This window comes from Nothobranchius furzeri, chromosome 6, assembly GCF_043380555.1.
Source record: "Nothobranchius furzeri strain GRZ-AD chromosome 6, NfurGRZ-RIMD1, whole genome shotgun sequence".
Classification (NCBI taxonomy): domain Eukaryota; kingdom Metazoa; phylum Chordata; class Actinopteri; order Cyprinodontiformes; family Nothobranchiidae; genus Nothobranchius; species Nothobranchius furzeri.
Window position 1 is genome coordinate 55,112,311 of NC_091746.1, and position 16,015 is coordinate 55,128,325.

Below are 16,015 nucleotides of genomic sequence, written 5' to 3' on the forward strand. Positions count from 1 at the left end.
AGACTGATATAAACAAGCCGTACGGTTGCTGTTTTTCCCCCATTCAAACTTTCAAATCTTCAAACCTTTTCCTTTAAGGTGTCTTTAATTTGCTTTAAGGTATTTTGTTTCTCTCTCACGTCTTACACCTTATCATTTTAGAGCTAAACCCATGTGAACCCTGGTATAACAAGACCAAGTCGACCCATGTATGAAAATATATGAAACACACAAACGTCTGCTCATGTGAGAGCTCTAAAACGAAACAATAACGAGATCAGCAAGCTGCTGAATCTTGAACAATGTGAAATTAGTGTAATATTGAACAATAATGTGTTGTCTCCCTTGTGAGATTCTCCACTAAAATATGCAGGGTAGTAGGCTGCAAATATGTGAAAAATATTAGAATAGATGCAAGAAATAATTTTAGTTTTTATGTTTGCATGAATGGTTTATTTCTTGTGTTTTGTAGGCTATCTGTTGCCTTGTAAACAGAAGCAAAGTAGCTCAAGTGGAGTGGAGGCGTGACAGAATACCAATAATTATGATGAATCTTGTTTATTAGACAGCTATCTGGATTTGGACCTGATGAGAAATTACACATAACATTTCAAACTCGCTGAGTAATCCTTTGAAGTGGCGAATAAACCAAAACAACCTTATTATGGCTAAAATGTTGCTCCTCAATTATCAGTTAATTGATGCCCTCAGTTTTGGCTTTGGCCATTTTTGCCTTAATTTTTAAACACATTCGGCACAAAATCAAAACAAAGTGTTTTCAGGTTTTTATATAATTGAAGAAAATAGCCACAAAGCTTCATTTAATATATCAGTATAGCTTCTATTATAATTGTTTTCCAGTTCTTCTGAGTCTTTTCTGGTTCTAATAATTTAGCCCTCACACCTCTCTGCTCTGCTTTCCCACTCTCATCTCCACCTAACTCGTCTCGTTTCTGTCCTTACCGTTCACCAACGTCCCTCCTCCCTTCTGCTTGTCTTCTCCACTTTGTCACCTTCATCTATTCAGTCTCTCACCCTCCATCCAGCTCCTTCTCTGTCTTTTTAGTGCTGGTTTTGTTTCCTTGCTTAACTGAGGCAGTGAGAAAGAAAACCCCACTCCACTGAATCGCTGGTGACTTTCAGATGCATTGAAGTGTTGCACACGCGCACGTGCACGCTCAAAATAGCAAGCATACAAGCAAAAGCTTTGTCTTTCGCTCCATTTGGCTCATTTAGAACATTAGCTCAATTCTCTTCATTTAAGGTTTTTTTAAAAGCCTAGTCACAGAGGAGATCATTAGAGCAAGTCGAAAAGTAAATTTAGTTTCACAAAAAATCTGGAAGTTTGCTAATCTCTCATATTTCCAGATGAGAAATTAGCGCACACTTCATGTGAGGCTGTTGTGATTTGTTTGTTTGTGTGCTCTGCAGGGAATGGGAGCAGGAACACGTGTATGTGACAAGACAGGTGACTCCATTGTGTCTCTAACCATAAATTCAACAGAGAGGGTTTGTGTTCGCAAGACTGGTAAAGAAATAGAAGCTGCTCGGGGCTAAATCCCACATGATGGCATTGATAAGAAAGTCTTATGACGTTGTGAAATGTTTCAGTTGCTGAATCCGCATACTGAAACCGGGACAAGCCTCAAAAATAACCAGAAATCATCGTTTACTGGTGTGAACCCCTATGAACAGGAGAAATAAGAGGTTATACCTCCACTTAATTCAATTGCTGCTTTTATGAAAGCCCATTTAATTCTATAAATACCTCTGCTCTACCCTGAGTAACAAGGAGAGGCCTTGAAGTCCTGTTGTTATCTTTGAACCATTAAAAGAGGATCACATGAAGGTTGGGGGAGAGTTAAATGTATAATAGGAGATGCCTGGAGCTCCTTCAGGCAGTTTATTTACCCTCAAGCATCTGCACCTGCACATCACTCGTCTCTCTCTACTCTGAGGCCGTGCGTGTACCACCACAGTTATTAATGACTTTCAGCTTTCAATCCAGTGATCACATGTAGTTAAAGCAGGGCAAGCAACCCAAGGGCAAGGAGCAGAGTTTCCCCAAACCAGCAAAGCTGCCGGAGAGAGAACTGGCATCACTGCTGTACAACGTTTAGAGGGTGAAGGAGAACTTCCATGTCAAAACACAAATGCAAAATGGGGAGCTTTATATCTTGTTTGTCCCTAAATAGCTATGATGACACATGACAATGGAGCGTCAACCACCATTTACGTATACAAAAAATTTAATTTCAAGCAAATAGGAATGTTTTAAATGAACTTTGGTGAGAAGTATTAATGAAAAAGGACAAGTTTGTGTATGTGATACAGGGCAGCAGTAGCTCAACAGGTTGAGCGGGTTGTCCAGTAATCGGAAGGTTGCAGGTTTGATCCCGGCTCCAGACAGAGCATGCTGCTGTTGTGTCCTTGGGCAAGACATTTAACTCACCTTGCCTGCTGGTGGTGGTCGGAGGGACCGGCGGCGACTGTGCTCGGCAGCCTCACCTCTGTCAGTGCGCCCCAGGGCAGCTGTGGCTACATCATAGCTCATCCCCACCAGTGTGTGAATGTGTGTGTGAATGGATGAATGATACACTGTAGTGTAAAGTGCTTTGGAGTCCTTACTCTGAAAGGCACTATACAAGTGTGGGTCATTTATCATTTATCATACACAGAATTTGATATTAAACAAGTAAAAATATTACACATTGTGCCTTTAATAGAATGTATTTATTGGTGGAAAAAGCATTATTTTTAAGAAAGAAATAACTATCATCTGATATTGTTTCTTATGAAAAAGTAACCAAGTCCAAGACTTTCAAGTCTCATTTTTGAGTGATATTTTTGATCGTTCAAAATGTAGGTTTTTAATTACCAAAATCACTATAAATACAAATAACCAACATTATGTTATACTTCCTAGCATCAAACACTTTCTGTCAGTCAATCAATAAAAAAATAGAAAAAAAAGCTTAAAGAGGGACTGCACACCATCAGAAAACGTAACTCCACCCCTAGTCAATATTTGAAAAATGCTATGAAAGTGGGCGTTGCCAGGAGGCACACAGTGGCATGGCCAAGTGTGGAGAATTTCCATCCTGGAAGGAAGGGGGAGTGGGAGGAGACTGTACCAATGACATGAAACTGTACCAGCCCCAGTCAATCACAAGTTTAAAATGCAGTAGTTGCCGTTCTGCCACAGGGGGCAGCACTACTACGTTTTTAGACCTAGATTCTAGATTTAATCAAGTTTACACAAAAATGTCAAAGAATGCATGGAAACAGAAATATTGCATTTGTAAAAACCCAAGTATACAGTTAATTAGCAAGAAAAAAAGTTATTTGGGGGTTTAGTTACTCTTTAATGTTAATTATATACAAATAACAGAACTCTGTTTTATCTGGTTCCAGTATCAAACTGGACCTGATAATGTGTAAAAGCAGTTATTTCATCAGCTGCTGCTGAAACTCTCATTGATCTTTCATCCTCATTAAAATAGAATTATCCACAGCAGCCACAATAAGAAAAAACTGGGGGATGGTGTGCTCATTTTAGTACCTAACTGTTTTTGTTAATTGAAGGATTAAAACTGTTCAAAATGCAGGCGTAGGGTGCAAATGTTTTAGGCAACAGAAACCAATCTCCTATCTGACTGAAATGCTCATTTAAGAATCACCATCTGCAAGGAGCAAAAGCATAATTAGGTTTTCCCAAACATAGACCCACTAATCCCACCAAGGTCGCATATAGAAATGTGAAGGAGAACCAGTAAGGATCTGAGAACTTAATAATTAGCCAAGAAAAATTATTTGTATTACTAAAAAATAACCTCTTCCCTGAACATTTCTCCAGAGACATCAATTATTTCATTTGGTTTATTGGTCTGTTCAATTAAAATCTGCACCCATTATATAGTTCAAAGTGTGCTTACAAATTATATTTTAGATGATCTCACAAATTATAAAAACATTAGTTATATCTTTACACATCTGGGGTAATTTATTGCAAGGCTTTTTAAAGCTTCACCTCTTTATAAAATTTTTCTACATTCATCCCAAACTGGAGTCAAAACAGGTTAAAACTGGTTATTTTCAGAGGTTAACAGTTTAGAATAGAGGCCAGACATGGTGCTGGTATGAGGGGAAACAGTTTTGAGCTTTAAAAGTATGCAAACAGCTTCTTAAATAACATAGCTGGCTGAGAGGAGGCAGCGTTAGCTCCAGCTGAGTATCTTGTGACTGCAGGTCACCATCATGTGTTAGCCGGATCAGCACAATGAGGCCCTTAACAAGATTCACAGCAGAGCAAAACTTGATTCTGGAACATAGCTGACGACTTTTGACATCACAAATATAGAAGTCAGTCGCAACCATGGCAACAATAAGCACATCCAGGTTATGACAAAAAAAGTCCATATTAACTCATAAAATATGGGTTAAGTTAAACAAAAAGCTATTTTGCACAGTTTTATTGCCTATTTAAAGCTTCTCAGCCAAAACAAACCATAAAGCTCACCCTTACTGCATTTGTAAGGTTAGTAGTAGCAATGTGGTGTGTACTAATCCATTTGATTAAATATTCATCAGCAAACATGAACATATCTCTTCAAAGGTTTGGGAGATGGTAGTCAGGAGCATTCAGGTGTGTGTTAACGCAATACTAAAGACATCAGCGGTGATCTCAGAGGAACAATTGTTGTTTTTCCATTAGACTGGGGGGGTAATAAGGCTGTTTTAAAAACACTCAGCACAAGTGCCTTACAGCACCGGACGTTTACCTGATACTAAAAAATGTTTATTACTCAAAGAAGTAAAATAAAACCAATCAATTCCATAAGAACTCGTGTTGTGAGTTAGAAAGAGTAATTAGGAATGGAGCAACAAGAATATGAAATCCTAGTTTTCTCACAATTTTCAAATGAAAGACTGTTTTCCATTATAAGTGCTGTATTCTATTGTTTTTATTTAATGTGATGAAAATAAACAGGCCCTACTTATCTACTCCGTACTACACTCTACAATAAAAAAATATTGTTGAATTTACTTAAAGAACAAGTCACCCCTAAATCAACTTTTTTTGCTGATCAACTATATAAATGAGCGTCTAATCATGCTGAAGACACGTGTAGTCAATATTTTGGCACTTGAGTGCATCTTAGTTCAAATTTAAATGTTCTGCCTAAAAATATCAGTGTTATGCCCTCTTCAGGTAAAAACTCTGCACTGCATTTGAATTTAAATCAGCCATTGCTATTGGCTAAGAAGGTAATCCCATGGCGTTAGCTGGTACCATATGATGTCACAATGCCGTTGTGAGCCTGTGGGTGTGTATTTGTTAGCGGCTCTGCCCTCTTAGTCTTCCAGGCAGCAGCATTTGTTATATTTTTCAAACAGGAAGTGGGAGTAGAGTTAGACTCTGGTAGGGGGTGACTTGCTCTTTAACCAAGTTATGCCAACTGGTAGGGACAGTCCAGTCTAATCGCATGTTTGCAAATTGGGCTCGATCACATTATTTTAAAAGGATTGGAATCCGGTGGGAAGTTTCTTATCCTTTCTTTGAGTGGTGCTTTGTTGGTTCTTTCCATTATGTGTTGTGTTGCCTTAGTTTTGATTGGAGTTCTTAGCTCTGGGCTTGTAGGTGTCATGTCTTCTTCCTGGCATCTTGAGTTGAAGCGGAGGTGGTTTCTTAGACTTTCTTTAGACTTGCTAGCTTTAGATCTGTCCTTTTTGGCTTCTTCTCTGTATTTTTTGTTCACACTCTTTACGTTTGTTCTGTGTGTAACTTCATAATCCTTTACTTTGTTCTTTTTTACACAACTTTGTAAAGAAAAAAAGTTTTTTTTTTTTTACCTTACAAGTTTCAGCTAATGACTCTAGCCGTCATTAGAGTTAACCAGTGTGGGTGGTGTCACCTCCGTTTATCTGAGGGCAGCAGAGGACATTGTCACAGCGATGTGTTGCTCTGCAAAATTTATGCTTCAAGTCTGTTTTTCACGTGCTTCCCTTCCAGAACGCGTCAAGCTTAGCAGTTTAGATCGGGCCGTACACGAAGTCAGACACAAAATCAGTGTAAAACATCTGTAAACTTTCAAAATAAAAGTCATGTGAAGATTTCTAGTTGCTAAACTAGTAAAAAGGAATACGTCTTTACCCGTGAAACCTCTGTAGCCAAGTTAAACAGAGAATAAACCAGACCTTTTTACATGCAGCCATTTTTCTCCTCGCTTGTTATCGTGTGAACTGCTGGAATCACACGTGATCTTTCAATTCTCCCGTTATTTCATGACCTCGGGGACCATCCAGTTGAAAGCCAGAGTTGGAGTGTAATATCACGAGATTTTCAAAAATAACACTCTTGTTAAAACCAGTGCTTTTTTTCTCTATTTAATGAACTTATGGGTTCCTTTTGGTTTCTGGAGGTTCTGATGTGAACCATTTTTATTGGCGCGCCACAGGCACATTAGATGCAGCGAGTTGAAAAGAGTCCAGATGTGGAAACACAATTAGATGCTTCCGTAATGCAACAACAATCCAAACGTCAGTACACTAGGTTAGTAATCTGGCACTTTCCAAAATACACAAGTGCCTGAAAAGCCTTTTTAATTCACATTTTATGAGTGTACTGTGAACTGTGACACTGTTGCATAATTCTTCAAATGTTCTGAGCTAAAGCAACAAAAATGCAGCATCAGTAGAAAAAATGGGTGTATAAATTCTTCCCTAAATCAGGCTGAAACTTCACAACCTTTTGTGTAATTTCAAATTTAAATCTGTGGGTTTGATTGGATGCTATCCCACTCAGGGTGAATTTGTAATGATCCACCCACTCGGGGCTCAGTGAGGGGGAGGAAGGCGGTTAAAGGAGCAGGTTTTAAACCAGCAGTAAGGTGAGTCAGATAAACTGTCCGTGGCAGAGGGAGAAGATCGGCTCGTTTGTTATTAGGGTGTTATTGGAAAGTGGTTGTTGTATTTGAGCTTCGGTGAAAAGGAAACAGGAGATCAGAAAGTCACTTTTCCCCTCAAGGACTTTTTGTTTTTATTATTTTATTATTATTTGTTTCATTTTGGGCATTCCTTTGTGTTCATGTCCCCAACGTCTCAGAACCAGTTCAGTTTGGATGACTCACTGTAGAGAACTTTAGTATGACGTCACTAGCGTTTCTTTCATTGGTGTTTTACACACTGATGTATAAAAGACACTTTATAAATAAAGTTTGATTAAAGTTTGAATGGCAAACATCAGAGAGCCACCGATATGGGTTTTTCTAATTCTGATACCGATGCTGACATGTGGAGGTCACGGTCAGCCGATGGCTGGCATGCACTGATAATTTCTTGGGCCAATTTTGAGGATATTTAGATGTTTTCCACCTTATTCAAATGCTAAAATATCACTAACAACTACAGTGGACACACAACATTTCTGAACCTGAATCAGTTTTTCACACAGAATTTAAGTCTTAATTTTGTGCCCAGCATTAAAATTCTAACCGCACATAATAATAAAAAAGTAGGTAAATAAAAATAAATTACTTTTGATCTGTTTCAGGAATGTAAATGTGTGTTTAAATATCATCCATGTGCTTGACTTTAAGTCGGTTCTACTAAAGAGGTATTTTGGATGGTGTTGGTGTATAAAATAATGGTGAACATCGGCCCGATATATCCATGGACGTAATTTTGGGGTGGGGGACATGTCCCCCCACTTTTTCCAAAGTCAAGTTTTGACCCCTGCACTTTTTACCATCCAAAAACAATATTACGCTATATTAAATTGACACTGGTTGAGCTCTAGGACCAAACGGAAAACAACCATTTGTGTTGAAGCCTGTTTCCCATCAGAGCATACTGTAAAGATCCCCCCCACCCCCACTTCTAAAGTGAAAATTACGTCCATGGATATATCAGTCTATGCCTTGAAAATATATGAAGTGGGGAACAAAACTTTGAAGTTGACAAATGAAGAGAATCTTATCAGATTTGTTCCTTCTAATGAGGTTTCCTTCCAGATTGAGTGTTGGTCTGTGCGCCACCACCTTTCTCCTGTCCACAGCAGGAATATCATCACTTAAACTGACATTGGAACCTTCGCATAAGTAATTAATACTGTATATTTCGTTCCTCAGATCAAAGCTCATCATGGGCAAATTTCAAAGCCAAATTCAAAAATGTTGAATGAACTGTTTGCAACAAGCAATTTTGCTCATCTTTTCCCTCTCCTTGCTGTTTGTAGATGTTGGAGCCTAAGGTGGATGCCTCTTCCTGTGAACTGGGTGGAGTAGTAGGAGATCGAGAAAGCGTAGGCCTCCACATGCCCACAAACAGCACAGAGGGTGAGGATAGCAGCCTCTATCCCTCCAGCCCATCAGAGCCACCAACACTAGGAAGTCCTCACCCCTCAGAGCCACTCACCCCCTTGGAGGAAGTGTACACCACCCTCGGAGGGCTGCTGGGATCAGTGGATCGACATAAGGTGCCTCCCACACCTCCTCCTTCCACAGAAGGTGAGGACTCCAAGAGTATAGAGGGGCATGAGATGGATATCTGGAAGGAGAGCAAGGATGAAGAGGAAAGTAGGGATGATGAGGAGGAAGGGAGTAGCAGAAAGAGTGCAAGGAGTGAGCTGGGGGATGAAGATAGGAACGGAGAGGAGATAAACCTAAATCTGGTGGTGTCAAATACTGATGAAGACAACGTCTCCGAGCCTCCTGACACCAATGCTCCTCCGTCCTCCTCCTCATCTTCATTTGTCATCCCTGAGCTGCGACTCGATCGCTCCTTCAGCGCTGACGCCCTCTCCTCACCTAACACTGATGAGGAAGAGTATGATGAAGATGAAGAAGAGGAGTCTGAGGAGGAGGAGGATGAAGATGAGGATGACAGTGATGATGCGTACTTGCAGCGAAGTGACAGCAAACGCCGTAGCATGGTGGAGGGCGCCACGTGTGAGAAACATGGAGGAGGAAGGCTCAGTGTGCAGAACTCCCTCCGCCGGCGTACGCACAGTGAGGGCAGCCTGCTGCAGGACCCCCGCAGCCCCTGCTTCACCTCCGACAACGCCATCAACTGCCTGGAGTCTGGGGGGGCACACCACAAGGGTGGCTGGACTCTTCCATCACCCAAAACACTGAAGAAGGAGCTGATGAAGAACGGAGGCTCCATGCATCAGCTGTGTATGCTTTTCTCTGGGAGGAAGGTAAGCAGCTTCAAGTATTCGAACAAACACACAGATGCAGGAGCAGCAACCATACTTTTATGTGTTTTTGAAACACCTTTGTAACCAGTGCTTCAGCATCTCTTTCACTACCTGGATCCAACCTCTTGTTTGTATAATAAGGCTGACATCAAGTGGTAAAACAGAGAAAGTACACAATATTCAGCATGTACACTTTTATAAACAGTGTACATTTATATATACCACCGATATTCCAATTAAAGGGATACTTAGCACATTTTTTATATTTTTAAATCACTTTCTTGAGCCAGTATGTGCAAAAACGACCCTTTACAGGGTTAATTCAAGGCCACCCAGCCCCTATTGCCCCCTCTAGCCAGAATATTCCTCTTTGTTGGGACTGTTGGGAATAAAGCGGAGCTGATATACCTGGCGCTGCAGTCTGATTCCAGCACATTTTCTGCATGTTTTGGATCACGAACACAGCTGATTTGTTTAATTTAGTAATTAATCGTTCCTGTAGACACTAATGAAGGCTGGGAGAGGTTTCAGCTGTTACATTAAGGTGTTAAAAAGATGAACCCACAGCTAGGAGATAAACAAACAATAGGGGGTGCTAAAAGCAAGCCAAACCTGTTTAGACCCCTTTAACAAATGAAAAAGCAGCATTTTTTACCACGAGGAGTCGTAATTATAGCTTCAGTTGATGTTTCGCAAAATTATATTTAAAATATATACCATGAATGATATGCACATAAACAAGTTAACCCTATTTTTGTGTGAGCGTCCCGTGACTGTATCCCGATTGATCATGTGCCCTGACTACTTAGCCAAGGGGATGTCCCTTTGGCTGACTGGTTAGCGCGCATGACTCTCACCCGGGAGTCTGGGAATCAAATCCCGCCCGGGCCCTCGTTTCTCCATCTTGCTACACATGCAATATTAGGAAATGCTGTATTTGAGATTCCCATTAACACAGCTTTTGCTTTTATTTTTATCATCTTTTTTTACTAAATAAGACATCCCTCTGTACAAAGGTACATCATTTTCACAGTTTTACCTTAAAACTCAACTTTTTATTGTTGCACAAAATGTCCATGTTTCATGCACAGATAACACATTCTTTTTTGGAAATCCTCAACGTCAAAGTTATTGTATTCACAAGAAAAACATATGTAATAACATGCTTTAGCTGCTGTTAAATTAGGTGTTTTAGTTGTTATAAAATGTCAGCATGGAAATAAAAAGTTACGTCTAAAAACAAATATTAGTTTTCTGGATTGTTTTTCCCCTTCGAATCAGCGAGCTTCTTTGTCCAGCAGAGGGCGGCATGCATCACATTCATGTAGTCCAACGGTCTCAGACCACTCTGCTTCTTGAGGCATTCACTGAAATAAAGAAAAATGGCTCAATCCTTGCTTACTGTAGTGCACTATAAGTTACATTTACTGGAATCCAAGCAAATCATCAGCTCAGACAGAATCCTTTTTTACCAGCAGACAAACAAAAATAATGAGCATAAAAAAGAAAGAGATGAGCGTATCAGAGCTCCGTTGGCTTCCTGCAGACTTAATAACAGGCAGGAGTGATGAAGTGCAGCTTTATCATCAGAGGAAATCAGAAGTGCAGCTCTCCTTTATCTGCCTCTCCTTCCACAAGCCTGTCAGCATACTCGACAGCCTTAAATGGCAGTGTGTGTGTGTGTGTGTGTGTGTGTGTGTGTGTGTGTGTGTGTGTGTGTGTGTGTGTGTGTGTGTGTGTGTGTGTGTGTGTGTGTGTGTGTGCGTGCACGCGCAGTAGAGGAACGCAGCAGACGGAGCTGGAGCCTGTTTGTCTTGGCAGATTTGAGGGTAATTTTACTAGCTATTGGCGTCATGGACACATTTCCTTTGAGTTGTTTGTTTCCATTATTTAAAATTGTATCTATAAATCTTGAACCGTCTGAAGACACGGAGAAGTGTAGAAGTGTGTGTATGGGCTTGCGTTTGCCTTCTGAGCTGCAGAGCCTTAACAGGCCGCTCTTGAAAGAGTTTATGTGCTAACGTGCAACATTTATAACAGTGTTTAATAATATATCAACATTTTTAGTGTTAAGCTGCTTCAGCAACACAAAATGTGGATAGTCGTTTCAGTAAAAACTCTGTTATTTTTTATTATATACATATCTAAATGATTAACAGCTGTAACCTTAGAAGGTTTTTGCAATGTTGTTTTTCATTTTTGGAAATTCATGAATGAAACTTGGTGGCCGGATGTGCACGGGCAGTATAATGTCTTACTGATTAAAATATTTTAACCTTTTCTGAAACAGGGTCCCAGGTTATGAGTTTCAAAATCACAGTTTCAAACACTTTATTTAGCTTTTTGAGCGACTTAATGAAGGCTAGACTTTGTTTTATGTTTGGATTTTTGAAGCACTGGTTTCTATGAACTTTTACCCTGATTTACAGTTGCTACAATTAAAGTTTTTGTCTAAAACTAATAAAGTCACTCATCTCTGCTTCTCGAATCACAGCTGCACACAGATGTGTAAGCAGACCACTTTAGCGCCTGCAGCTCATCGTGTCTTTTCTCTTTTCTCTTGCTGTCAAACGCTGTTTACTTGGCCTTTAATCTGCACTTGCTCTGGTCCTGTCATTTTTTCCACTCTGCACTTTTTCCTCTCACTCGTTTTTCCTCCCCCCTCCTCCTTCTCAGAGGCCCATCATGGATATAAGGAGAACCAGAGACATAGAGCAGCTCATAAAAATGTTTTAGACTCAGAGACTTTTCTTGGCTGATGCTCAAAGCATTTTCTGCCTCTGACTCACAACAAAATTGACATAATTTTCTGATTTAAACATGCATATTATAAACTCTTCACCAAAACCAATGCATAACATAATACAAAGTTAGTTAGATTCAAATAAACTTTATTAGTCTAAAAAAATTCACGATGATCTTTTTTGCAGGTGGTAAAAATATAAGGAAGATGAATTTTGTCTGTTATTTGAGCTTGTTTTAGTATCCTACAAAATTATTCTGTATGATCTAACAAAAAATGGAAATGTTTAAGTCGGAAGTGACACAGAAAATAATAGAAAGTGCATGTCTTTAGGAACTAATAGTTCTTACAGCTAATGCTTGAATATGATGATCTCTTTTGACCCTGTAATCTCCACAATGTCAACAATAGCTAATGTGACTAAATCCTAAAGTTAGACAAAAGGACACATCCAGACTTCTTGTATTTTTTTTTGTCGTGTCAGGGTATCTGCAGGTCCTTAAAAAGTCTTAAAAAGTCTTAAATTTGCTTTTCCAAATTGAAGGCCTTAAAAATCCTTAAAAATGACAAATAATCCTTGAATAGTTTCCAAAGGTCTTAAATTACCAAAGACCCAATAAACAAGAATCTTTTATTTCTATAAAATTTTCGTGAATTTCTAGTTCAGCATTTTTTGTGTATGATATTGGCATAAGCGGAAACGTACACATTCGGTTGGTTTGTGGGAGTTTGCGCCATGGGGAAGTGCAACATTAATGGTAACTGGATGGCTAATCCAACGTTCACGACGTGGTTAGCACCAGTTCCAGGCAATAGCTGGAAATTATAGTTTAAATTTAATTTAAAAAATAGCTTAAATTTGGTCAAAGTAGCCTTAAAAAAAGTCTTAAAAAGTCTTAAATTTGGCTCCCTGAATAATGCCCTGAATAATGCCCCTAAGGCTGTTGGTTCAGCAGACCAAATGTTTTGTTTATGAAGACCAAGTGGTTGTTTGAAATCTGAATAAATATCTAGTCTTTCTGCGTGCAGCGTAACCATTTTAATGTGTTTACTGATAAGTGCGTGTTGCTGAAGATCTTGTTTTGTGTCTTTGATAAACAGATTCATTCATGCCGAGAAATGGAGCTGCTTGTTTGAGCATAAAGACACGTAAGATTTAAAACTCCCATGAACTGGTGATCCTCAAATTAGCTAAAAATAAGCATAACTTACATATTTATCATTAAAAAATTAAGGACATTTTAAAAATATGGTGCAACACTTACTTCCATGTTTTATCTCAAAAATCAAAATAATCTCTTTTCTATTTTAGTTTTGTATTTCATTTGAATAAATCATCTCTTGACCAGATCTAACAAACAAAAAAGTAAAATAAACATTGCAGCTTTAGTGTGATGAAAGAAAGAAATGAAAATGAAGGTAAGCCACACAAAACACTGTTCAGAAATAAGACATTGTGCTTATTAGGAGCTAAATCCAGTGATTCATAAAAAAATAAAGAGTCAAAAAGAAAATCTTTGTTTTCACAGTGTTTAATGTGCTGATTTGTTTTTGCAAGCTGCATAAAAACACAGATCCACTTTGTGGGCCTCAGTCAAACCTTATTATAAATAACAGAACAATATCAAAGCAAAAATATTTAATTGGCAGTTGGCCTTGTAAAGATGCTTCCTGGGACTAAAGCTGACATCGATTACGGGAGTAAATGATCTCGGAACAGCATGTTTCAACAATGTACCTTCAGAGGAGAGAGTGGCTTCTGTCACTCTGACCTCCTCTAAACACCGAGTCGTGATAAGCAAGAGAAACATTTACAGGAACATAAACATGCTATTTTAGGCCCACTCACCCCAAAATAAAAATAAAAAAAACAATAGTTCATTAACTATTTTAGACAGACTTCTAGGACAAACCTTTTAATGCTGAATGTTATCTAATTACAGCTAAAAGGCTGCAGTACATACTTGTTGGTATCATGATGCTACTTCAAGTTGGCCAGAGCACATGACCACAACTAATAATAGTTTGTTGTTTACCGACCAGACCACTTGAGAGATCTGCATTAGTCTCATTTCAACTGTTTTGTAAGAATACAACACTAAAAAGCTGCCAAAGCTCCACAAGCACTAAGAATTAGCAAGAATTAGTTAAAGGGGGTTATAAGTTATAATAGCTCTGTGGTCATGTTTATGATGTGTTTGGCTAATAACCCTCTCACATAAAAAGATGTGAGCAGTTTTGTTTTTAACATTTTCAGCACCTTCCAGAATGAGCCGTTTCAGGGTTCTGTCACTTTAAGATATCAAGCTGGCCACGCCCACTAATCCTCCGCTCAGGCTGCTATAAGCTGAGAAGCTCCAATATCCAGGAGGAGCTGGGAGTAGAGCTGCTGTTCCTGCAGCAGCAGCTCTCTGTTGCTCATGAGAGGTGCTTGTGATGTCACAAACAGGGACTTTTTGAAACAGTTTGTTTTAGGCACATTATTCCTAAAGCTAAACACCGACAGAAAACAGATGAACAGAGTTTTTTGTGTTTGAAGTGTTTATGGAGGCAGAAGGGATCCACGTGGCAACACAAAAGAATGCAAAAGGTGAGTTTTGCATATGTCCTCTGTCGGTAAGAGGGGTTTTATTTTTAATTGAGTCAGATGGGACAAAAAGTCAGAGTTCAAATTCATGCAGGCGACCAGTGAAAAGTTAAATCAGTAACATGTAAATATTTACAGAGGGGACTGGACAAATGTTGAGAGCAGTTTAGGCACCAAAGCAGCTTTTGACAGGGAAAAAAAATCACTGAGTGGAATATACAGTAATGTGTTTCAGTTTATGGTCAAATTCTCTGTGATGTTGGGTTTGTTGGGTAAAATTTCCCAGAAGGAGGGAAATAATTATGTAAATCCAACTTTCAGCATCGAAAGACAACGTTTGTTGTGAAATCAGACATTTAGTCTGTGAATGAATTGTTTGTGTGTCGTCTGGAAGGTTCCAGACAGAGTGCTGTTATTGTCCCTGTTATTTGTTTTATTAGGAAACTGAAAAAGGAGGAAAGCTACAGCTGAGAGCACAATCCAACAAACACAAGATCTGTCTATTCATCTTTGAATATGTTTGTAGACATGTTTTATTGGGAATCTAAAAGGATAGTCAAACTTTATCTTTATTTCAATTTTCAAACAAATACAGATGTGATTAATCTGCAAATTATCTTAATTACTGGATTTTGATAATTATTTAAAAAAATGTTGTGAAAAAGCGACAAAGACTTTTTGTCTTCACTACTAAAGCTTAGGGATGTGCAGAAAGTCAAATAAAAGCTCACTATAACATAGAAAATGGTTCCTAATGTATGAATTTGGGATCTGTTATCTGTTATATACATTATTCCAAATTAGCATAATCTGAAGAGTAAATAATGGAATAAAAGTTAACAGAAGCTCTAAACTTATGCAGAAATATCAAAGGTAATTCCCAATAATACATCAGGAAGAAATGGTGACAAAAATCAACCTTGCTGCCTCTTCCTTTCCTGTCATGACCCTGGACAACTGAAATACTCAGGGGTTGCATGTGGCTTTACCACACACACACACACACACACACACACACACACACACACACACACACACACACACACACACACACACACACACACACACACACACACACAGGTGCACATACGCATGCACGAGCACGCGCACACACACACACACACACACACACACACACACACACACACACACAGGTGCACACACACACACATACACACACACACAGACACACACACACACACACAGGTGCACACACAAACACACACACAAACACGCGCACACACACACACACACACACACACACACACACACACACACACACACACACACACACACACACACACACACACACAAAATTAAGTACCATAAACAACACCTATTGCTGACTGTATCCCTTACATTTGTTTTTGTTGTGAAGTTTGTCTGTATTTTATTAGTTTGGGAACAGATTGTACCCTCTCCGTCAGTCACATGGGATACGCCTGTACTACATCGAGAACTAGCTGTAGTTGGTTGCTTTGAAGCACATTTGGGTTTAAACAAAATA

At 39.1% G+C, this 16,015-nt stretch overlaps 1 protein-coding gene across 6 annotated transcripts in view; it reads left to right on the forward strand.

The window, feature by feature from the left end:
• The window catches only part of rgs3a (regulator of G protein signaling 3a), a 164,709-nt gene that overhangs the window by 118,736 nt on the left and 29,958 nt on the right, over positions 1–16,015 (forward strand). For all 6 annotated transcript variants that reach the window (XM_015942701.3, XM_054744384.2, XM_054744383.2 and 3 more), the window contains one exon: positions 8,216–9,178. In XM_015942701.3, the coding sequence (XP_015798187.3) occupies positions 8,216–9,178 (963 nt within the window). The remainder of the gene's footprint in view (positions 1–8,215; positions 9,179–16,015) is intronic.